At 47.6% G+C, this 22,692-nt stretch overlaps 1 protein-coding gene across 3 annotated transcripts in view; it reads left to right on the plus strand.

The window, feature by feature from the left end:
- EEIG1 (estrogen-induced osteoclastogenesis regulator 1) overlaps positions 1-20,741 on the plus strand; it is a 37,529-nt gene extending 16,788 nt beyond the window's left edge. For all 3 annotated transcript variants that reach the window (XM_075520007.1, XM_075520009.1, XM_075520010.1), the window contains exons 3-12: positions 4,956-5,076; positions 5,403-5,432; positions 9,846-9,962; positions 10,457-10,503; positions 13,174-13,331; positions 14,484-14,588; positions 14,857-15,046; positions 15,226-15,347; positions 16,467-16,536; positions 17,399-20,741. In XM_075520007.1, coding sequence (XP_075376122.1) covers positions 4,956-5,076; positions 5,403-5,432; positions 9,846-9,962; positions 10,457-10,503; positions 13,174-13,331; positions 14,484-14,588; positions 14,857-15,046; positions 15,226-15,347; positions 16,467-16,536; positions 17,399-17,444 — 1,006 coding nt within the window. In that variant the 3' untranslated portion in view covers positions 17,445-20,741. The remainder of the gene's footprint in view (positions 1-4,955; positions 5,077-5,402; positions 5,433-9,845; positions 9,963-10,456; positions 10,504-13,173; positions 13,332-14,483; positions 14,589-14,856; positions 15,047-15,225; positions 15,348-16,466; positions 16,537-17,398) is intronic.
- The last annotated feature ends 1,951 nt before the right edge of the window (positions 20,742-22,692 follow it).

Here is a 22,692-nt window from a genome sequence, read left to right on the forward strand (position 1 = left end):
TGCCCTTACCAAAGGTCTCTTCTACAGCTTTGCACTAGAAAACCTGGTTAAAATAGTAGCTATCTTCTCTGGAGCATAATGCAGGATTGTTACAGGCTTTGCCAAGCCAAGGGAGTGTCAGAGATCCTGCTCTAATTCAGCCTTCGGAAGCGCTGGGGAATAGATGAGGTTGTCTTAATGGTGGGTCTCTGCAGCTGAAAGCAGAGCTGTGTAAAGAAATGCTGTAGAAGATGCCCTTCAGATGCAATCTGCTGAAATAACTTGATTTTTTGTTTTTTCTTTTCCTCCCTCTGTGATTGAGGGGATTGTACCTGCATCGCTGAAGTTGTGTTACCTTCTTCCCCAAAAGACCCACTGCTGGAGCGTGTCAGGGCTCCTTTGAGGGCTGCTTTTCAATCCGTCGCACTTAAATGGTTCTGAGCTGGGACTTGGCTCCTTGGCCTCTTTAAAATGGTGTTATCTTTCTTATGCCTTATCAGATCGAGATGCTGCTTCAGCGATGTTGCGCTCCTGCATGCAGTGGTGAACCAGCGAGGAGGGTGCAGAGTACCGTCTGCTGCGAGCAGGCAGGAGGATTAGTTCTGCTTGAAGGGTCTGACACAGATCCACATCTCCGAGAGGAGGGACAGTGAGCATGTGGATTGGGCATCAGAAATAGGAAAGCTTGCTCTCCCTCTTTGTGTAGATGAGGAGGAGGAAATCTGAATAAGCAGCTCTTTGTGTGCGCTTATCTATATACTGTCTCATTTAGCCTGAGGTTTTCCCACGTCTGCTCCCGTGCATGAAACATCAGACTGAGACACATTGCTCTACTGAAATGTTTGGCATTAGAAAGCTATTTTTTGTTGTCGTTGCCCTCCCAGTAAGCCTGTGGCCTTTTTATGATGTTTCGTACTTTTAACTGTCTTACTTTATGGCAGTAGTCACATGTAAGAGTGAAACATCTGCTTCTCTGGATGTTCCAGCAAGGCAAAACTGTTTCAGCGGGTTGTGTGTTTGAAGCATGATACCCAGTTGGGTGCAACTCAGCTTTGAGTCTGTAAATAGAAGTTTTAATCTCTGTTCTGGTGTTTCATTAGCTAGGTTTTCATGTGGGACAGAGGCCCACAGTAGCCCAAGATAGCATGGGTCGTATACGTGGCCTTTTTCTATAAGTGTTTGCTTTAGCTAACTTGCATTCATAGTGAGCTTTGTGGCTTTCTGTAACAGTGCTACTCTGTCCGTGGCACTAAAATCACAGTTGGTAAACATCTCTTCTCTAAAATCTGTTCATCGCATGTTCCTCCGCCTGTTTCCAGAGCTACAGTAAGGCTGTGCGTGAGATCCAACCCAGACAGGCCTCGGTGGCTTCACCGAGCACGCTGCTACTTCTGTAAAAGTAGATAAACCGTTGGGTCGCTGCTGTGCATCGTACCCGTTACTTAGATTCATACCGTCCTATGGTGAAACATCTTCTAATTGCTCTTTTTCTGGTAAATCTTCTCTCAAGGGGTAGGATGGTGGCTGGGGGATGCAGTAAACTGTCCCTTCTGGCTGGTCAAGGAGCTGGAGGTAGATGAGCAGCTCCAGGGTTGGAAGACCCCGAGAAGCTCTGTCTGGAACTCCACTTTTCACAAAAGCTGCCACAGGGTTGCATCAGTTTATTCTGAGGAGGTATATTTAGGTCTGGAAGAGTAATTACACAGCTTTGAATAAGTCTCAAGTCAGAAGAGGGCAAAGCTTAGCTTGGCAGGGATTCAACCTTCTGGGAGTCTTTTTGCAAAATGGTACAGACGGCTTTTTTAAAATAAAACTTCTGAAGACCCGTTGAATTGGCACCTAGTACCAGGCATTGGTCTGATCTATTTCTGGCTCTCCACATACAGAGTAAAACTTAAAATTAGACACTTCTGGTTTTAAGCTGTTTCTGCTTTGCTTTTAGGTGCCTTGTGATTAGGATGGAAGGAAACGCCTCCATCGGTGCAGCCCTCGCCACGCTTCTTGTGTGGTTTTGGTTTCTGTGTGATGGTCCCTAATTGTACATCAGAGAATATTCTAGGGCTAAATACAAAACTGCTCCTCCTCTGAGTCCACTTTTTTCCCCTATTTTAGTGTTCTCTAATTACCAGCCTAACGATAGCTTGATGGGAGGTGAATAGACAAAGCCCATCACTTCCCCACATGCCATCTTTTGGAAATGTGGAACTAATTTTTTTAGAGTTTGGCTTGAAACAGTAGTGCTGTCGCTTGCTTGTCTAATGATACAGACCCAGCCCCCACCCTTAAAAGCCACTCTTTAAAGTAAAAAAGAAAGTTGAAAGTCATCGTTGAATGATTGTGAAACTTGTGACTGGAAAGCAGCTCTGCATTTTATCTTGTAAACTCCTTTCCACCCTGTGCAGACTATTCCGAAGACATAAAAAGCCCCAAGCTATGCGTGCACCTGCAGCTCGGGTTTGTGTTCGCGGTGCTGTGGGTAACATAAAGCCTCCCAAATCCTTTTCCTAATCCCTTGCGCCGTGTGGTATCTACAGCAGTTTTGGAAAGCCAACATACATCCTTAATAAGAAGCAGAATGTCTGTTAGCAGAGCTTACGCTAACAGCAAATTAGCTATGAAGGAGCTCTTTATTACTAATCAGTACTTTTTGCCACGTTTTGCAGTAATTAGCCTTCATTGGACTTAGCAGCATCCAGCAGATGCTTAATCATAGCTGCATTGTAATACGAGCGAGAACTCATGAGTAAGGAAACTCGCACGCTAGAGCAGTCCTTGCCGATCCTACTGACGAAGCAGCTGCGGGGAGCCAGGCACATGCGATGGGCGTTCGGGAACTGGAGCTTGGTCGCATAAATACTCGCTTGTGACAGGAGTTAGAGCTCTGAGCCGCGTTTGTGAAGGAAGTTTGCAGCAAGGGGCTGTTGTACCTCTCGCTGTCGTACCTCTCTGATCTGAGGGTCGTTCAGCTGTAGCTGCCTTCCAGGATTCGGCTTGAAGCTCTGGTGTCGTTAGCAGAATGAGCGTTAGCCTTGTGCTCTAGAAAATAGTGGCTCCTTTTTAAAGATGAGTAATGCTGCTATAAAATATTTGGTGTCTTCTGCATCCCATGTACCTTCCTTGCGTTTCTGAAGCACATGTGTTCACAAGCGTTTTTCTGTTCTGTTGAATTCCTTTTTTCATCTGTATCTGAGTTTTCCTTCCTTTAGGTCATTCAAGATACCTACTACTAAGTCAGGTTTAAGGCATCTCACATCTTAAATTTAACTTGCCTAATTTGGCTGGCTCGGTGAATACTTTATTATAGGTAAAGCCTTTTTAATCCCCCTGGAAGTGTTTCTTCTCCTGTCTGAAGGAGCTGGAGTGAGTTGAGTGGAGCAATAAGAACCAGATCTCATCTTGAATTAATCCCAGATTCAAAGGTATTTTCGGCACCTAGATGTCTCACTTTTCAATGATTTCGATAGCTAGCCTTAGTTCTGTCTGGAAGGAGTTTAAGTTCACTGCCTTGAAGGAATTTGCTGCCTTCTGTTTTCCCACGTTTTAAACGGGGATGATCAGCCCTTATCTGCATTACAGAGGATTACAGGTTTCAGTTATTCGTCGGCTACTCCTTTTCCGTTCTCTGTGTTTGCCTTGGCCAGCACATTCAGGTCCCACAAAATAGCTCAGAGGACTAGAGGAGACCTCCTGGGTCAGGATCCAGTCCCTGGTATCTGTCTGTTGGGCTCACCTCGAGTTGCAGAAGGGCTTGTTGGGCTGTGCACCAGCTTCCTTCCCAGGAGGAGAGTTGACGCAATACCAAGACTGATCATTCTGCCCTTTGCCACCGATCTCTTTGGCTCGCACTGTGCCCGGGTCAGATGGTGGGAAGCCTCCCTTTCCCTGCTAAAGCAAACACTTTAGTGGGTGCCCTTGCCTCTTTGTCCTGTGCTAAGAGGAGAGATAAGAGCGAGATGCAAACTTGCTAGCTCATAGCTGTCAAAAGTGCCTTCCCTTCCCTCCCCACCCCAGCCTCATTACTTTGAGAACTTAATTGGCTGAGGGCCAAGCTCTGAGCCATAAACGGATCAGGTCCTGCAGAGGCTCAGTGGGGAACCAGAGCCCTGTGGAAGGACCCATACACCTTGTTTCTGGGCTCCTTTGAGCCTGCCTCTTTTGAAGGGTGAAATCCAGCTTCCCCTGAGGGCTCTGCAGAAGCCAAAGCTATACCTGAAGCAATTCCTGTGCTCAGGAAGGCTTCTTCTCTTCCGCCTGCGGCTCAGGCTATGCTGGAGCCGTGCACTTCTCCACTCCCCCTGGAGATGCGAGTAGACTGCTCAGAATCTGTGCAAGGAAAACTGTCCCCTCCCGGGCTGAGATTGCTTTACAGTCTGAACCCCCCACTGCGATTTGAAGCGCAGTGTTTGCTTGGTGGGGTCCTGTCTGCGTGCACCTAGGAACATTTCCACATGCATTTTTGTCCTCCTTCGAGCTGGCCTTCCTCACTGGCCTAGTCCCAGCATAAGAAGCAGGATGGCTGCCTGGGAAGGACAAGCCGTCCAGGACACATAGCACCTTTGCTGTACAGAGGCTGTACTAAACAGGCACATTGCAGAAGATAAGCTTGTAAACCTTCAGCCCAGTTCGGTTACGGAGGTTGGATCTGTCCAGGCTGGACGGTGAATGAGCTAAACCGGCTAAGCAGGAAATGTCGGAGAGCTTGTGAGAGTTTTAAAGGCAAACTGTTGATGGGATGATTAGTCTTCCCTGTAACCTAGGTGGATTTTACCTGTATTGACTATGAAAAGCTTGATGCTAACATAACGCTTTGTATGGGGCAGTTTCAGGTGGTGTGGACCAAGCTGTGTTGTAGAGGATCTTGGCAGACCAGGTCGCCAGTCATTAAAAAAGATACTTAATTGTCAGGATTGATATGGCTTTGTACCTTTATTTGAAGACTACTTTTTTTTTTTTTTTTCCCCCCTGCATTCTCATAGAGAGGAAGTTCAGGAAAACTGTGTCCGCTGGAAAAAGAAATTCACCTTTGTGTGTAAAATGAGTGCCAACCCAGCCACAGGACTCCTGGACCCCTGCATCTGCCGAGTATCTGTCCGTAAGGTGAGCATTTAGCTTCTGCTTCTGGCAGGTAGTACCACCAGTGTACTGGTGTTCGTTACTGGCTGCTTTTTTGGCAGCAAGAACAACTGCATGGACAGTGGTGGGAAGGAAAGATTGTTTGGGCCCAGATGAGACTCGAACGGAGCCTCTTTCTCCAGCAAGGGTGCTTGACAAAGGGTGGGAGCGACCGGGGTGGTGGTAACCCTTGAGAGACAGAGGTTTGTGAAATCCTGAGAGCAAATTCCAGGATTGAGTAATGACTTTCCTCCTGTTTTCCCAGCACATAAAATAGCTGCTTTTCCTGTTTGTTTTGTCTTCCGTTATAGGAGCTGAAGGGCGGAAAAACCTACTCAAAGGTAAGAGCACAGAAGGGGCAAATGCAGCAGAGTGATGATGGTCTTGTCTTCTGTTAGTGCTTTACACCCATTAGAAACCAGTGGCTGCTGCGTGAAGCAGTCTGGAGAGACGGTCATTGGTTCTTAGTTTAAGCCTGAGTTAAGTGATTTCCCAAAAAAATCGACTTGCTGGGACAGGATCCAGATTGCACTGGATGTGGATTTGAGAAGGGGGTTGGGAAGGTGATCTGCATGTCCTCAAACTTTGGGGAAGTTCTGAGTCAGATGTGAACTCTCTGGCTTCTGGCAATGTCTCGCTACTAAAGAAACACAGACTCCAGTTCTGTTCTCCAGAACACAGCAGCCAGCTGTGGCTGGGGTAGGCACCTCACTGCCTTGCGAGTGCAGGCAGAAACCTACAGCAGAAATCACCACCTTCCAAAGCACAAGAGACATTGAGGCAAAAAACAAACTGATGAGCAGGGGTGTTAGTTCTGGTTTGTTCCCCCCCGCCCCGTTTTCTTGCCTGTGCTATGGGAAAGACAATGGGCCACCCCCTTCTCCTCTTTGTGCTGAATCAAGAGACAATGTTGGCTTAGAAGTTGAGCTCGCGCAGAGCCCAAAACCATGTTTGTTTGAAAATGAGTCACTGCTGCTAGCTTCTAATAAACAGATGTTCAGGTCACGCACAACCTTGTAAGAATTTCTTCTAATTGATATCCTTCTTGAGACCATGGAGGCAACTGGCTTTGAAGGGTGAACTGCACTCGCTCCTATGTACTGCTGTGCTGCGTGGTAGAGTTGCTGCCCACACCATTCCTTTTTTGTTGTGAATTAGGACATGGTCTCTAGGGTCATCAGTTTCTCTTTCACTAAATTCACATTGCGGGGAGGTTGTTCCTCCATTCTGCAGAGCTGCCTGTCCTGGGAGAGCAGCATAGCTGGAGGAAGAGACATGCCTCTGAGACAAAGTAAATGCATCAGCCTGCTCCTCCCGCAGTGTCCATCCTCAAGCTTCCCACAGTATTTGGAAATGCTGAATTAAAGGAAGCCTGAAGGCATGTCTCCATGGTGGAGTTAACCTGGGCTCTTATTCAGGCCATGTTCTAACCTACTTCCCTTTTACTCAGTCTCCAGTTGTGTTTAGTGGCATTTTGAAAGAGACCTAATTGCTCCAGCCCAGAATTAGAACCACAGAATCACACAGGTTGGAAAAGACCTTTAAGATCGAGTCCAACCATAACCTAACACTACCAAGACCACCACTACACCATGTCCCTAAGCACCTCATCCAAACGTCTTTTAAATACCTCCAGGGATGGTGACTCAACCACTTCCCTGGGCAGCCTGTTCCAGTGCTCGATAACCCTTTCAGTGAAGAAAAATTTCCTGATATTCAGTCTAAACCTCCCCTGGCACAACGTGAGGCCATTTCCTCTCGTCCTGTCACTTGTTACCTGGGAGAAGAGACCGACCCCACCTCTCTACAGCCTCCTTTCAGGCAGTTGTAGAGAGCGATGAGGTCTCCCCTCAGGCTCCTTTCCTCCAGGCTCAACAACCCCAGTTCCCTCAGCCGCTCCCCATCAGCCTTGTGCTCCAGACCCTTCCCCAGCTCCGTTGCCCTTCTCTGGACACGCTCCAGCCCCTCAATGTCTCTCTTGTTGTGAGGGGCCCAAAACTGAACACAGCATTCGAGGTGCGGCCTCACCAGTGCTGAGTACAGGGACACGATCGCTTCCCTAGTCCTGCTGGCCACACTATTCCTGATACAAGCCAGGATGCCATTGGCCTTCTTGGCCACCTGGGCACACTGCTGGCCCACATTCAGGCAGCTGTCGACCAACACCCCCAGGTCCTTCTCTGCTGGGCAGCTTTCCAGCCACTCTTCCCCAAGCCTGTAGCATTTCATGGGGTGGTTGTGGCCCAAGTACAGGGAGAGACCAAAGCTCAAGTACTTGGCATCTCTTGGGCTTGTATCTTGCTTGGTCTCCTGTGAAGAAGACAGACAAATTCTCCTAGAATTCAACAGAAGGTGACCTGAGCATTTCAGCAGCTCGGAGACAAGGGATGTCACACCAGACAGGGTGATGAAGCCTTGCAGTCTTGCCCTATGGACCAGGCTTGTTCCAGGCAGGTCCTCGTGGCAGAACTGACTTACTTGGGATTCCTAACGTTTCTAGCAGAAGTCTGTGGTATATGTTCATGCAACTATTTTCCCATTCTAAACAGTGAGTCCTCACCTTTTTAAACTGTATTCATTCAGCTGAAAAATCCTCCAATTGTGGCAGCAGATGTAGAGAAAAATGCGACTTGTGAATGCCCTCTTTACCTGGTCCCCCTTTAGCAGGGACTGAGAGTGATGGAGCTGTTTGTGCTCAAGACAGAGTTTCCCTTGACTTGCGCACCTTTTGGTTTGACGTTAATGTCACTTCAGTGTCAGGGGTTATAGAGCGGAAGCCAACAGGAAGGACTGATAAAGCGGAAACTCTTTCCCTGAGCTGGAAGAAACGCCATCAGCTGGCTGGAAAACTGAGGAAACTATTCTGAAAGGTTACATCTGAAAACATCCTTTTGTTAAGGGATCCTTCCTCTATATGCTGGGAGTCTGCTTCCTGAGAAGAGCTTCTGACCTCAGCACACCGTATGGGTCACTGGAGGGTTCTCCCACGCTCTGTCCTCCGATGTCGATCTTCTCAGAGAAGTTAGCGCTGTGGTGGAGGAAGAGGGATCTGGGTCTGGGCCACTCCTGTGCCATGTTGTTCTGCTGGTATGGTTGTGCCGTGTCGCCTCTGTTCTCCAGTTTTGTGATGGATTGCAGCTCCCTCTGTGGCTTTCTCCTGTCCTGTTTATCTCTCTGAGATAAAAATTCACTGTTTTTTCCTTATTGGTGAATACTCAGTAAGCAGCGTAGCCCTTGGCTAGAAGAGACAGAGGAGTGTTTTCTACAGCAGGGGCTGGAGAAGCACTTGCATTAAGGTAATTCTTAAGAAGGGAGAACAGAGGGAGAAAAGGGTTTTTCTTTTCCTTCCATTTTTTGCTGAAGAAAGGTTCCTGCTCTATCCCACACTTTTTTTTTTTTTCCTTTCCCATCAGCTCTTGTTCCCCTTTGAGAATGGGATGGAGGAAGCAGCTATGCTAATCTTGCTGCTGTCTTCCTCTGAATCATGTATCTCATGCAGACTGTGGTTTAGACTTTTGATGTGGAGGAGTGGGAGCCAGGGTTCACACGGCAGTGACTCTGGTTTGTGCTGTGACTCCCTACCAGCTTCCACAGTTGACAGAGCACCATGTTCCTTAGGATGGTGCTACTGTTTGGGGCTCCCTGTTCCGTTGTATCATGCGGCTGGCTGTCAGTGCTAGGGCAGGAGAAATGTACTGCAATGCACAGAATAACAGCTAGGTCTGAGCTGCTGCTTCTCCACCTTCTCTCCGTGTTCTCGTAGAAGCTGACCTGTATGTTGAAGTGATGCAAACTTTCTATGCTTGGACGGTTTGGCCAAATATGGGGTACAGCATCTCTTCCTGATCAGATTAGATGAGGCACGACTGACTTTTATTGCTAAAGCTCTGCATAAAAGAAGCTGTAACTTTTTCTTTGGAACACTGTATTAATACACCAGGAATTAGAGCAGAAAAACAAAACTACTCTTCATTGTGTTTGTCTTTACTCTAGAGGCATCAGTACCCTCTTTGAATTTGCCTGTGATCTTCAACTTTATCACCTTCCCTATTTGCTTCCCCTTTGTTAGAGAAGGTTTAGAGAGCTCTCAACTAAATCTCTCCAAATATTTATTTTCCCTTCTGCCTGTCAAACATACCACTCGCTAGTTAAATCTTAGCCGCGTTGAGGAAACTTTGCTCCAGGAGCTCCCCAGCCCAGCAGCTGCCTCTGTGGGGGTGAGACACATGCACTGCTGCATGGCTCTGGACTTCCAGCTTGCTGTGCTGGAAGTCTCAGTTTTGTTTTTCAGGACAGTGTCACTTTCCTCTGTAACAATATCTTTCATCTCCTGGTTCACATGCTCCACTGCATTCTGGGATGGCCCGATACAAAGGGTGCCTTATTATGTTTGTGTATGTGTGATTCTGTTTTTTCCACATCGTTGACCTAGTGCCTTCCATGTCCTTGGTTATGCAACGACTGCAGGCTGGTTAACACTGTCCTGGCCAGCACCACTGCTGTACGTCCTTCCTCCACAGCAGGCGGGCTTCCTGAAGGCCTCCGAGTGTCCACATGGCTTGGGATTAGGAATGTGACCCTGCCTATCCTCGAGAGAGGGGGTCTTCGCAGCCCCGACTCTGTGTGTGCCAGCTCCTGTTTCTGCCCTCGCTCGCACATGTGCTCTCTTCCTTTGGTCTGCGTGACACTGCGTATCCCTTTATTGAGTGATTTTTGTTCTCTCCCCTTCCCCTCCGTTGTTTTCTTGGCTACAGCTGGGCTTTGCTGATCTAAATCTGGCAGAATTTGCAGGCTCTGGATCCACTGTCCGTTGCTGCTTGCTGGAAGGATATGATACTAAGAACACCCGACAGGACAACTCCATCCTAAAGGTACGGCAGCTGGTGCTGCTACAGTGGAAATCCTACTTTTGAATTTGGAAAGATCGCAGCCAGAGTGCAGTGCTAGGCCTGAGAGAAGGTCCTGTTGCATACGGAGACAGGGTTTTGCTTTTATGCTGCTAGTCTGACTTGGGAAGTTTCCGATTATCAGAGTTGCCCTTTGATATCTTGGCATCCATTTGGCCAAGCGATGACCCTCGATAGCATTCTTTGTCATCAAAGAAAGCGTGAACAGGAGGGGGGAAAAAGTTCTAAGTGCGTTGTCAGGGTGGCCAGGCTGGTGTCCTGCTGAGCCACTGCAACTTGGAGTTACTGATGCCAGTGGTTTAGGGCAGGGAGGGAAATACCTTGCTAAATCCCTGAAGTTGATTTCCTTTGGAAAGGAACTAGGTCTTGCTAACACCTAGCCCTTGGCCTCCTGGCTGTTGTGAAGTGAGGAGCTCGCCGCAGCATGGCTAACGATGTGCCTTGTCCCCCCTCTCCAGGTCATGATCGGAATGTCCCTGCTCTCGGGGGACCCCTGCTTCAAAACGTGAGTTTCTGGGTGGGCAGACCAGGACATCTGGTTCTTTTGTCATTCTCTGCTGGAGACTAAAAGTGATGGGGAGGGGGAAAAGATTGGGAAGTACAAGGGAAAGCTTGAAACTGGTGGTCTGGATTGTTGAATCAGCTAGAATAGCTAAGCCAACCTGCGCTGTTGGTTGGTTTGTTCTCTGCTCTGGTTTTCCCAACTTGGTTATTGGTTGTGCCAGTATTTTCCCTGCTAGTGTCAGTTAGGTTTTGGAAACTAATGAATGTTGATAACAAACTTCCATGTTTTGCATGAAGGACAGAATTTCTCATAGCTCTGGGGTTGGTTTCACTGACCTCCAAGAAGGGAAAGGTCAATGAAGAAAACAGTCTTGGAAATGGACATACTTCAGCACATACCACACAGGATAAAGATCTTAAATTGAAACAGCAACAAAAAAACTGCAAGGCTGAAACATTTTAGTTCTCCTTTTCTTCTACAGGGGACCCAGGTTCACAATTTGTATTAATTAGCAGAGAAATTGCAATCGTACTTTTTTTTTTAATGCATCGTGATAGGAAAGAATAAGTACAGTTAAGCTATGAAGCCGTTTTGTTGCTTAAAGAATTGTTGGGAGATCAACTGACAAATATACTGGCAACACGTACCTTCATACTGCAGTATAGTGTTGCAAGACTCTGCAGTCCAAGCCAGCCTGCCTTAGTGTGCTGTAAGGTGTGTGTGTGTGACTATACAGGACTGCCATGTGCTGATGTAAATATTTTGTGTTGACTCCCAACAGGATGAGAGAAGAAAGCTTTACCTTGAGGCCATCTCTTGTAGTAGTGGTATTCTGGGCTAAAAGGCCTAATTTTAGGAGCTAGCTTAAAGTGTATAAATTAGCTTGCATTCTTGTTATAAAATGCTGCATAATTTTTGGTTGGTTTATTTTGCAAATGGCTTTTCATAGTGCTGCAGCGTTTTCTGAGACTTTCAAACCCTAAATGCAGTGTCATCTGATTCTGAAAAATTTGTGCTTCAGAAGGAAGTGTAATAAAGAAGTTTTGGATATCTGAAACCATAACTTCGTAACAGTAACAGATGTTTTAAATCTAGGGTGCTAGGATGTCTGGCAATAATATGTCTGACAAAAATACCTGTTGCTCCTTCTCTGTGGAAGCAAGTCCCACTGTTAGAGTGCCTGAAAATTATACAGAATTGGAGATATATATATACATTTAATATAAGTGGGGTCAGTCTGAAAGTCAAACCTCCTAATTTTCTTAAAGGATTTTTGTAGTCATTCCCATTTTTTCCTTATATGTTGATGATGTGCAAATGTCTAAAAATGGAAGCTTTGCATGTAGAATAGCCCTTGATCAGTAGAGCCTCTGAGAAATGGCACTCGTTAGGGGATTAGGCAGGAATTAAACTGTGCTGGGAAATCACTTCCGAGCACTGACTTTCTGCAGCACTCCGATGAACCTTCTCCTCCTGGGTGTCATGCAGGGGGGCAAGGCAGGCTGAGCAGCCTGAGCTGACAGACCCACGGGCTGCTCCGACAGCTGCTGCAGGAACAGTTTGCTTGATTAAGGCTGTAAAGGCCTTATTAACCTGCAAAGCAAAGTCCCCGAAGTACCCGGGTGCATGTAAATCACTGATAATGTGGTTAGGGAGGGTTGTTGTTTTTTTCCTGGGGAAGGCATGCTGTGGATTTCCTGAAACCTTTATGGCTGTTTGGCTGCCCATATAAAATATTCTCAGTGCTTTATTTTTTCTCCCAAAATACTGCAAAGGTCCTCTCATGTAGCATCTTCCCTCAGAGCTCCAAGTGAGACAAATAAAAGTTTTTCTTTCTCACTCCTCACTTAAAAACCATAATACGATCCATTAGTTCCAGTTCAGACTTTGGGCTACAGGGAGGTTAGGACTCCAACAGGAATATTCACTTTGCCACGCTGCACATGCCATGGCTTCCACCCAAAAACACTTCTGGAGGAAGGGAGGGGGCTCCAGGCACTCGCTGCTCTGCCTTGCAGTCAGCATTTACAAAGGGATGTTGGAAGCACGCAGAATAACCAGAAAAATAATTTTGACAGCTGGAAAAACACTTTAGTCTTACTGAAAAGGAGTTTAATCATCAGTTAAAAAATGGAAAGGTTATTTGATCATTGTAAAAGTACTGTCATAGGGGGATGGGGTTGCTGGGATAAAAGGTTTCTTTTTGACCTGAGCCGGAAAGGTGTGATGAAAGGGTGCTGGAATTTAGAGCTGGACAACAGCAAACCAGCTCCTGTTTGTGAGGCCAAGTGGCCACTGGACACATGTTGGGGGAAAAAGGCAGCTCTGGATGGTCTTCTGGAGGATAGTGCAAGCTCTGAGCCTGCTGTCCTATATAAATGATTGAATAGTCCCTTTTTGCCTTGATTTACCTCAAAAACTTGCTTGTCCTTGTAATGCAGTCCAGATGCAGTACAAGGTAGGGAAGACCCGTCTTGCACGTAGGAAAGGAAAATCCAAAGTCACACTGTGTCGCTAGTCACAGAGGGCTGCCAGCTTCCCCCCTCCCCGCAAAGGGGGGGTGCAGGCAGGGGGACCCTCTTGGCAGAGCAGAGTGGGAATTGCTGGTGCAGTGGGGTGGTTCCCGGTCCCTGGCTGGCAGTTTGTAACCTTCTTTGCTTCTGATTACAGGCCTCCTTCTACTGCCAAATCCATCACCATACCGGGACAGGACTCTACCCTGCAGCTGACCTGTAAAGGCGAGGGAACCACAAGCAGCAGCAGCAGCAATTCAGCCACGATTGGTTCTCTGCGTCAGACCAAGCCAAGAACTGCCATTCTCAGCTCGGGTATGAATGCCCGTCCTGGAGCCATGCAACGCTTGGCTGTGCCTGGATACTCTTTTGTTTTTCCCAGCAGTTGCAAGCACAGAAACTCTTTAATTTTTCATGTTTTCCCACACCCATCCTCATCCCTCTGCTCATTAAGAAATTTGAGAAAAACAAAACCATCTATTAAGTGCAACTGAGGAGAGGAAGCATGAATCTCTGCCACATGTTTCTGTTAGTGGAGATAAAGCAATTTGGGTTTTTTGCTGGGGATTTAATAATTCATGTATTGCACTCATCCCTGCTTTCCATTGTGTTCAGTGACACTTAACATTGTTCTCCAACTCAGCTATTCTTTTGCTCAGACTTCTAGAAAAGTTCCTCTGAAGGTTTTAGAGGTTGGTTTGAGGTCTAATGGCCTTGTTCCAGCTGCTGATGCGGAGTTCTTTGGCTTCTCTATGAGCCTGTTTTCAAGGGCACTGCATTTTCCCGTAGCCTTTTTTTTCTTCCCAGCACACTCCAAATGTGCAGGCAGATACACTGCACCAAAATAGCACTCCAGTCTTATCGCCTCAGTGACTTAGTACAGTGTGCAAGTGCTCTTCTTAAAAAGCTGGCTAACGTGTTATGCTTGTGCACTTTTGGATAAGCTTGCTGCGAGAGAGACAAGCAGGGGCAATAGCAAAGGAGCAGAGGTTATGTTGAGGTTTCTGTATCAAATTCAGGTGTGATTTAAATTAAATGGCAGGGGCTCTCTCACAAGTAACAGTAGGGGAAAAGCAGTAACTGGAGAAGCACCCACAACCAGAGGTTGCAGTACTTTACTGTCAGTGGCCATTTGGTGCTTTCTTGGTCTTAGCTTAATGCTTTTAACTATGGATAGCTTCCGATACTACCTGTCCTTCTAGGTCCTTCAAGCCCCCGGAGATGCTTGTAAATTCAGGCACTGGATGCTAGAATTAGTGATAAGCTTGACAGAAAAGCTCACTGTTGTCTCCCCTACTCCTCAGCTGCTTCTAAGCTCTGTGTTAGCCTGTACAGCAGGGCTCTGCCAACAGACTTGCCCTTTCCTTGATCTAGCGTCCCATGATCAGCCTCCAGCCCAAGGTGATCAGCAGGCAATGTGCTGGCTTGGGTATGGTGTAAGTGGAGTGCCCTGTTGTTCCTTGGCAGGTGTCCCAGAAGAACCGGATCAGAACCTGTCCAGCCCAGAGGAAGTCTTCCACTCGGGCCACTCGCGGAACTCCAGCTACGCCAGCCAGCAGTCCAAGATCTCCGGTAACCGTTGATCCGCACAGTTCTGCCAGCACTAGCCCCTTCCCTTTTTCTTTCCTGCAACAAGCTCTTGTGAGAGTGATTTGCAGCCATCTCTCTCACCCTGCTCTTTAACATCAGAGTCTCCTGTTAGTTTCTGCAGATGAGCTCATAGATGTATGTCTAAATCTCTGTATATGACAGCAGAAAAGTTGGTCTGAAGCTGCCCTGCCTGTTAATGTGCTGCCAGGAAGGGGAGAAGATCTGGTGTGTAATCACTTGGTTTTTGCAGGTTACAGCACGGAGCACTCCCGTTCATCTAGTATGTCCGACTTGACCCATCGCCGGAATACCTCCACCAGCAGCAGTGCATCTGGAGGGCTGAGTATGACGGTGGAGTGTCCTGAGGGAGAGCGGGACCACAAACTAGAGAAGCCACCTCGTCCCCCCAGACCAGCCCTTCTGCTGGATAGACCCTCCCGGTAGGTACCTGAGGAGCAAAGTGCTTTCTCTGAGAAGGCGAGACAGAATCTACTCCTTTGTCTTCATGCAGTGGTAGATTGGATTGTAGCCGCTGAGAAAGAGGCTATTGCCAAGGGAAGCAGGAGAGTGTCTGAAAGTCTGTGTCTTGAAAAGCTGAGTAAGTTTTCCCTCTCCCCAGGAGGAAAAAGGATTCAGTGGAGAGTCACCCAACCCGAGTGGATGACACCAGGATCGATGCTGATGATATAGTGGAGAAAATAATGCAGAGTCAGGACTTCACAGATGTCAGCAATACTGAAGGTGAGAGGATGAGTCTCAAAGGGTAAGTCTTGGCTGTTCTTTTAGCGAGGCTGCCAGGCTTTTACAGTCAGATCTGATCTACCATGGACTCCCTTCTCCTTCTGACAGCAATTTGCTTTCAGTGCTTGCTAGGTGTTTCTTTGGTAGGTAAACAAACCATGTGGATTTGAGAGCTGCACATCCATTAGCAAATAGCGCTTCTGCACACTACAGCAGAGGTTAAACAGTAGCTCAAACATACAGGATGAGAGGGGAAAAATACCAGTTCTTCAGTGCAGTGGAAATCCGTTAGATCAGCTGTCTGCACTGCTCTAGTGGCCTTCATCCAGGGTCAGCCCAAGGGTATTTATTAAAGTAGAAGAGCACAACTGGAGGGGAAAGCATGTCTCTGCAAAAAGATGGGAAAGAAGTCATAGTGTGCTGGTGATCAGGTCTGTCTGAGAGCCTAAGAAGGGGTGTTCTCCATCACAGTCACAGCATCTATTAAGAGAAAACTAATAATATCACTGCATTTGTTTTAATTTTCCAGTTTAGCCTAGAAATCAATTGTTTTCATCTAGTTGAGGTTTTTCAATAAGTTTTAAACCTGAGCCTAGCTTGTTATTCGTACTTCTATAGTTAGTCACCTTAAATCATCGCATATGGCAACATTCTTATCATATGGGGACTGACACCTCGCTCAGCATGGGTTAAAATTAGACTGAATGTAGCCACTTCTCACCAGCAGAACAGGCTGAGTTTCTCCTCCAGTGAGCCTACAAAAGCAGCGTGAGGCCCCACATCTCATCTGTTCAGATGTGTTTAAGCTGACCAAGAACTTGCATCAATGGAATTGCCTTAAAAGAAGCAGCTGGAGGAGTATCACTGAATTAATTTCTCTGCATTTACTCTTCCAAAGCTTAATGCTGTGGTTGACTTGTACATGAGGCTCCCTTTCAGAGCAAGAAGAGGAGTTCCCAGGGGCTCTATTACTGTGGGAACAGCAGAAAGCGTGCACATGCTTTCCCAGAAACATACTTGTTCGCGTGCTGACCATTGTGTAATGCGGCTGGGAGGAGAGCACCTGCCAGCCGTCAGTAGTTCTGGATTTTGACGTCTGTCTTCCTTTCCTATCTGCAGACAGTAACCTGAGGTTGTTTGTGAGCAGAGACGGAACAACTACATTGAGTGGTATTCAGCTGGGAAACAGGTAGGCTTCCTGAAAGGCTGGCAGACAGAGAGATTAGTTAGCTCTTTGTACCCAGGAAACTCTCACCTTTTGCTACAGGAGAGATTTCTAAACATCATGGTGGTGGCTTTATTCCCACATTAACCCCCCTGGGATCCCTCTGGTGACAGGCTACAGCTGCACTGGAGTATGAATGCAGTTCCCAGCAGGAGCTCAGAAGGATAATGTGATCCTAGTTGTTAGATCCAAGAACAGAAATAAGGAGTAAAAGGACAAAATGGTAGAGGTTGGTTCCTGTTTGCTCCTGCACCCGACTGAAGGCAGAGAGCTTTGCCTCCTGCTGGCCTGCAGCAAAACTGCAGCAGCCTGATTTATTGTCCCTTTTCCCTGCCTCCTCCGTCTTTGTCGAGGGCTTGTTCTCTCATGAAAGACTTCTGAACAAATAAAACTTTTTCTTGCCACAATAGCTCTTAGTACATCGTCTTGCCTCGTTGTGCTTGAGCCTTTATAGCACCTTTTGAGGTTAAAAAAAAAAAGCAATAATGGTAACACAAAGATGTGTCAAGTCAGTGACAAAATTGGGAGCAAAGCAAAGCCAGGAACACTGGCTCTCTGCGCAGGATACTCCCCCTTTCCTCTGTCCTTCAGAAGGATTCATGTGTTATACCCAGCTCTTTCAAGTGCTCTAGTGTTAGCTTGCCACGTATCTGTTTTGTGTTATGAGGGTTGACTTCTCGCCAGACTGACTTGTTATTTTCAGTATTTTGTGCGGGGTTAGAGGGCGATGTTTGTGAGTAGAGAGCTCTGAGTAAGAACTTGCTTGCTCTAAGTGACTGAGGAAAATAACCTGGCTTTCTCATCTTCTTCCCCTCTGCCTCCCCAGGGTCTCATCTGGAGTTTACGAGCCAGTGGTGATTGAAACCCACTAAATGTGAAGAACAGGGTAGAGCTGCTGGAAACAGGCCCCCTACCCAGTCCGCTGCCACATGGATGCCAACCTTTACCTCTCTTCATGCAGCATTCCAGAAGGGATTTTTCCACGCCCCTCCCCATACATTTGCACTGCAGAACTACTCCGAGACCACTCCAGATTGTGCACTTTCCCTGTGTTGGCATTACCCTTCTCCACTTCCCGGTTCTTCCAGTGCCTACCTTCCCCCTGTTTCTGATCAGACGCAAGGTGTCTGTTGAGCTTATCCTTAGTCCTAGAGGATGTTGCTCATCTGCATCCCTCACTCCACCCATTCACTTGCAACAGGGGACTTCTCAGCTTCTGTCTCCCCAAAACATTGGGTTATACCACTGTGAACTTTTCAAACCACTGGGGGAGGGGGAAAACCATTCTAACCAAACCGAGAGCTGCTTGTTGGTGACACGGTGAAATGGCCACTTGCAGGATGCTTTATTCCATTGACTCTGCAAGGGACCACCACCTTCCAAGGCAACGGTTTTACTGAACAAGGTATGCTATGGTGTGCACTTCACCTTCCTACCCTCAAATCCCCAAACATCCTCTTCTCATAGGAAATATCTCCCAAAAGTGCATTTCAGAAAACTACCGCAATCCAGATGGGAGTTGATAAATGGTTAAATGCTAGTGCTTGTTATACCACTAACTGCATTACGCCCTTCCACTGCTGGGCATGGAAGGGCAGCGTTCATCTATTAGCATTAGCAGGAGCACTTTAGAGGTTCCAGATTTTACCCAGAGGAGGCTTCTACTTGCTGTTCCAGGAGCGCAATCCCTGTTTGCTGGACTGATTCAGCAAATAGTCACTGTTGGAGCTTGGAATACAAAGCCTCTTTTTTTTTTTTTTTTTTTTTTTTGGCTCAGGAAGGGAACTGCCCTTCTTGGACTGTGAAAAGAATCTGGTTATCTGATAGCCCTCCCCTGGGCCAGAGCAGGATGCAGTTGACTGCAGTGGTCTCTCCATTGTGGTGGTGATTAACAATTGCCTCTCTTGGCCTGGGCCAGTAAGGGAATTGGTGTTGGTTGGCCTTTCTTGCCCTGTCAGCAGGGATCTATGCCTGGGCTGTTCCTTTTGGGGCTGGGGAGAAGCCACTGTCTCTGCCTTCAAAGGTAGAATGGGTGTTTCCCGCTGCGTTAGCCACAGCAGCCGTTCTTACCTGCTCCGTGGCAAGTGAACTCTTCTGATGAGGCTTCAAACTGTTTTCTGGTTGATCTTTCAATTGTTCTTCTTTGGGTTTGGTTTCTGCAGTTGTTTGACACTTTAGCTGCCTCTTTTCCTTCCAGCGTGTGGCAGAGATGTCAGTCCCTTTCAGCTCCCACTTACAGATTCTCCTGGCAGCTGAACTGCAAACGAGGATCTATGCAGACTCCAGCCGTGGGCTGTTGTGCTTGCAGCCCTTCCTGTACAGAGACTCTCAGCCGATAAGCTATTTCTGTGTAGTGCCCTTTCCTCTTTTGCCGGTGTACTGTAGTAGCATTCGACGGCCGTGCGCTCGGAGCAATGGCACACTCCCGGGCATGGCTGGGAACGTGCCCTCCTCTGACACACGTCTGTGTGCACACTCGCACAGGCACACACTTGTCCCATTCAGCAAGCAACGACTTGTAACTGGTCACGTTGTTGTTCAAATCCTTAGTTATTGTAAAGCCTTTTTTTAAAGGAGAGGAAAAAAAAAAAAGGATTAATTGTGGTCTCTGTGGCCAGAATGCATGCAGATGAGCTACTGGAAAAGGGAATTTGGCAGAATAAGAAACAAGGAATGAAAGGGCCTTGATTTATATTTTTTTTTTGCCCTGCTAGCTAAGGATGGCTGCATGGGGAGGGTGCTAGGCAGTGTGGCAAAGCTATACAGCTGCTTACTCTGTTTCGACGGTTTCTCTCTTCAAGAGGTTTCTTTCTGTATTTGGACAGACCAGATACAGGATATGGATCTTTTTCACCCTTTCCCTTCAAAGGGAATTAAATTTGGATTAGGGTAAGAGGGGGTACAGACAACACCTTGGTTTGCTTTAATGTAGGGAAAAAGTATTGGATCTTTTGAATCTGTCTAGAACAAAAACTCTTTCACACTTGCTGGTGGGTTTTAATGGTGATCTCTTCTTCATTCAGTCTGGGTAGGTTTGGCACTCGCTAGCAGGCTGGTGAGCATCCTGCCCTGTTCCTGGGATGATGCATGTCTGCAGGAAGGGGAGAACTGCTTGCTTTTCTCTCTCCCTGGGGCTCTGCCAGAAAGCCAGGCCTGGCCTGACCCTCTGCTCAGGTCAGGGTGAGGGCAGAAGCAGGCTCAGGCAGCAATGGGTTCCTGCCCCGTCTGCGGATGGCCGTGCGGAGCTGGGGGTCAGGCTGCTCCCCAGCACCTGCGGCTCCCCAGGGGCCAGCGAAGCCCCTCGGGAAATCGGGTCCAACCAGGACTTGGAAGGAGCAAACATAAGCCAGGAAGGAGGCCAAATCCCAGCTCGCTTCTGCTGCTTTGCTTCTGTTCCCATGAAAAACAATGGCAGTCACTGTCAGAGCAGTTGGGAACCCAGGACTTTCTTCTGCTCCCGTTGGCAAGAGTCGGCTGCTCCAAGGCGCTGGCAGCTCGGCATGTCACAAAATCCCCAGTGGGACAGAGGGAGGAATCTCTTTCCAGCGAAGCAAGAGGAGAAGCAGTTGAGCTTTTCAGAAAGCTGGTCTCACCTTCCCAGGCTGGTAGAGGCATAACCTGCTCCATCGCATAGCTGTGGCCAACCTGGGCACGTCTCTGGCTTCTCTTCCAGCGCCTTGGCACATCACTGCTCGCGTTTTCGATAACTGTGTCTCACAGGGTATCTCTTCCTTGTCTCCACGTTATTATTGACTCCACAGATCCTGGTCTTTATGTAGCTTTTTAGCTCTCCTACCCCTCATTTTGAATAAGAAAGCAGCCCTAGTCATTCAGCCTGGTGCAGCACAGCCAGGGCTGGAGCACCCAGAGCAGACCCGGAGGGAGGAGGGAGCAGTCTGTTCCTATTTCTAGATCCCACGCAGAGCTCCCGCTGCACGTCCATCGCGAGCGATGCCCAGCGGTCCCTGGCCGGTGGTGGGCGTACGAGGTGGTGGTGATGGAAGTGGGGTCGCTTGTCCCGCAGACTCGCTGCCGTCTTTCGGGAAGCTGTGTCTCGCGAGCACTTTTTTTCCTTGTAGCATCGCTGCCGTCTGTTCCTTGTTGGACTTTGAACATTTAAGTGAATCAGTTTCCAGACTCAAACCGCTGGCTAGTTTCCTTTGGGTTTGTTTTTTGGGGTTTTTTTTTTTTGTCATTGAATTTTAGTTTATTGAATTTTTTTTTTTTATAAACCCAGCAGGCTGGTGTTTTTCTGACTGCATTATTGTTTCATTGATATTTTATTCCTGGGGGGCTGAGGGGGGGACATTCTTCCCCACATTGTTCCCCTTCTCAGGGGATTCAGAGGTGGCTTAAACAAGTAAAAGGACCTTACTGGCAAGACTCTGCGTCCCCTGGGTCTCTGATGCTGGCGAGCAGGGCTGCTCACACGTGGCTGACCCTGGAGAGCAGAGCTGGCTCTCTGCTCCAGTCTCGGGGCCAGGCGAAACGCATGGGCTCTGCTCTTACAGTTTCTGGACCTTTAGTTGGTGGAAGCCCATTGCAAAGAGTTGGGAAATTCAGTGTAACTTTTTTACTATTTTTAAAACTGGTATAAACTGAGTGAACGTCCAAAAGAATAGGCTTAGTTGCGACTTGGTGAAGGAGATGGGTTTCAATTGGAAATTGTGATGCAAAAAGGGGGAGAAGGATGTTGCTCCTCCATCTTCTTCTTTTGTATGGTCGGCACTTTAAATGGGGGCCTTCGTGCTGTCCTGACCCTCGGTGCGATGGGCAGCAGGCATGTGATCTCTCCCCCCTCATTGCCACATCACTTCGCCCCCTGCGGAAAGTTTAATAAGCCCTTTTAAATGTTTGCTTCAGTTTTTAGAGGGTTCCGAAGCAGGCCGAGACCTGAAGAATACGTATTTCATTCTCATCTTAATAGGAGGGGTTGACTTTTTATTTATTTTGTCGTTGCTGTTTCTTTTTAAACTGGTGGCTGTGCAGCTGGACTCTGCACGCACTGTTGTGAACCTCTGGGAAAACCTCACTCCAGGTACGCTAGAGCACCTAGGTTAAAGACCCCTCCTGGAGAGGGGCCCCCCGCTCCCCTCCTCGCTGCCTTACCCGGGAGCTGCAAATTCACCCCGCGCCCCTCCTGCCCCGTCCCCTGCCACCCCACCTAGCCTCTAGCTGAACGAGTTCTTGCTCTGGCGACTGAGCCCTGTGGACAAGGCTGGTCCCCGGGGGCAAGTTCCTACAAACACTGCCTGGTCGCAGGTGTTTGTCCTTGAAAAGCCACTTCTTGCTGGGGGGGTTGATGAGTGCAAAATTCCCCCCCGCTTCCCTCCCGAGAGCTGCATCGTCCGTCAGCCCACCCGCACCATCCGAGCCTGATGCCCTCCGCAGCTCCGCGTTGCAACGCCCCTGCCCCGTCGGGAGGGAGCGGACGTGGAAACCTGGGAAATAAAAAAGGAATTTGGATGAAGCTGTGAGCGAGAGGTGCGGCTGAGCCTCGTAACTTGCCTCAAACACAAGGAGTAACGGTAGAGCCCGTATTTTTGTGGGGGGAGGGAGGGGAAGGGGAGATCATGTTTTATTTTCTTGAAAGTTAATTGAGCTTGGTGATCTTCAGACAAGGCGCGCACTTGATTTATATCAGATTCTATAGAGAGATTGCTGATATTTTTGGAAAGGGAATGGGTCTATGCAAACTTCCAAAACTGCTTGAAAGATAGTTTAACATTTTTTTTACTTTGAAATCTAAAGATAAATCTAACTTTTTTCTTAAAGCAGAAGTGCGTTTAGAAAGAGAAGCTACTTCCACTGCTCTATTTTGATGATGATTCTTGGAAAGTTTGGGCTGGAGGGAATGACTATTTTTCACCATTTTTATCTTGCTCCTCTAGTTTCTTGTTTCTTTTTCTAACGGAATGCTGTGCCGTCTTTGATTCAACAGATCGTGTTTGTATTTTCTGTATCTGGTTCCTAACGTAGAGAAATAACAAATATATGAGGAAATCAATATAATGTCAAATGTTGTTATGGTTTGGGGGAAAAATAAAGGTTTTTGGTACTTCACACTGATTCTTCATGCTTTGTTTCTTGTTTTAAATGTATTTAAATATCTGCTAAGGA

The sequence above is a fragment of the Mycteria americana genome, chromosome 17, assembly GCF_035582795.1.
Source record: "Mycteria americana isolate JAX WOST 10 ecotype Jacksonville Zoo and Gardens chromosome 17, USCA_MyAme_1.0, whole genome shotgun sequence".
NCBI lineage: Eukaryota > Metazoa > Chordata > Aves > Ciconiiformes > Ciconiidae > Mycteria > Mycteria americana.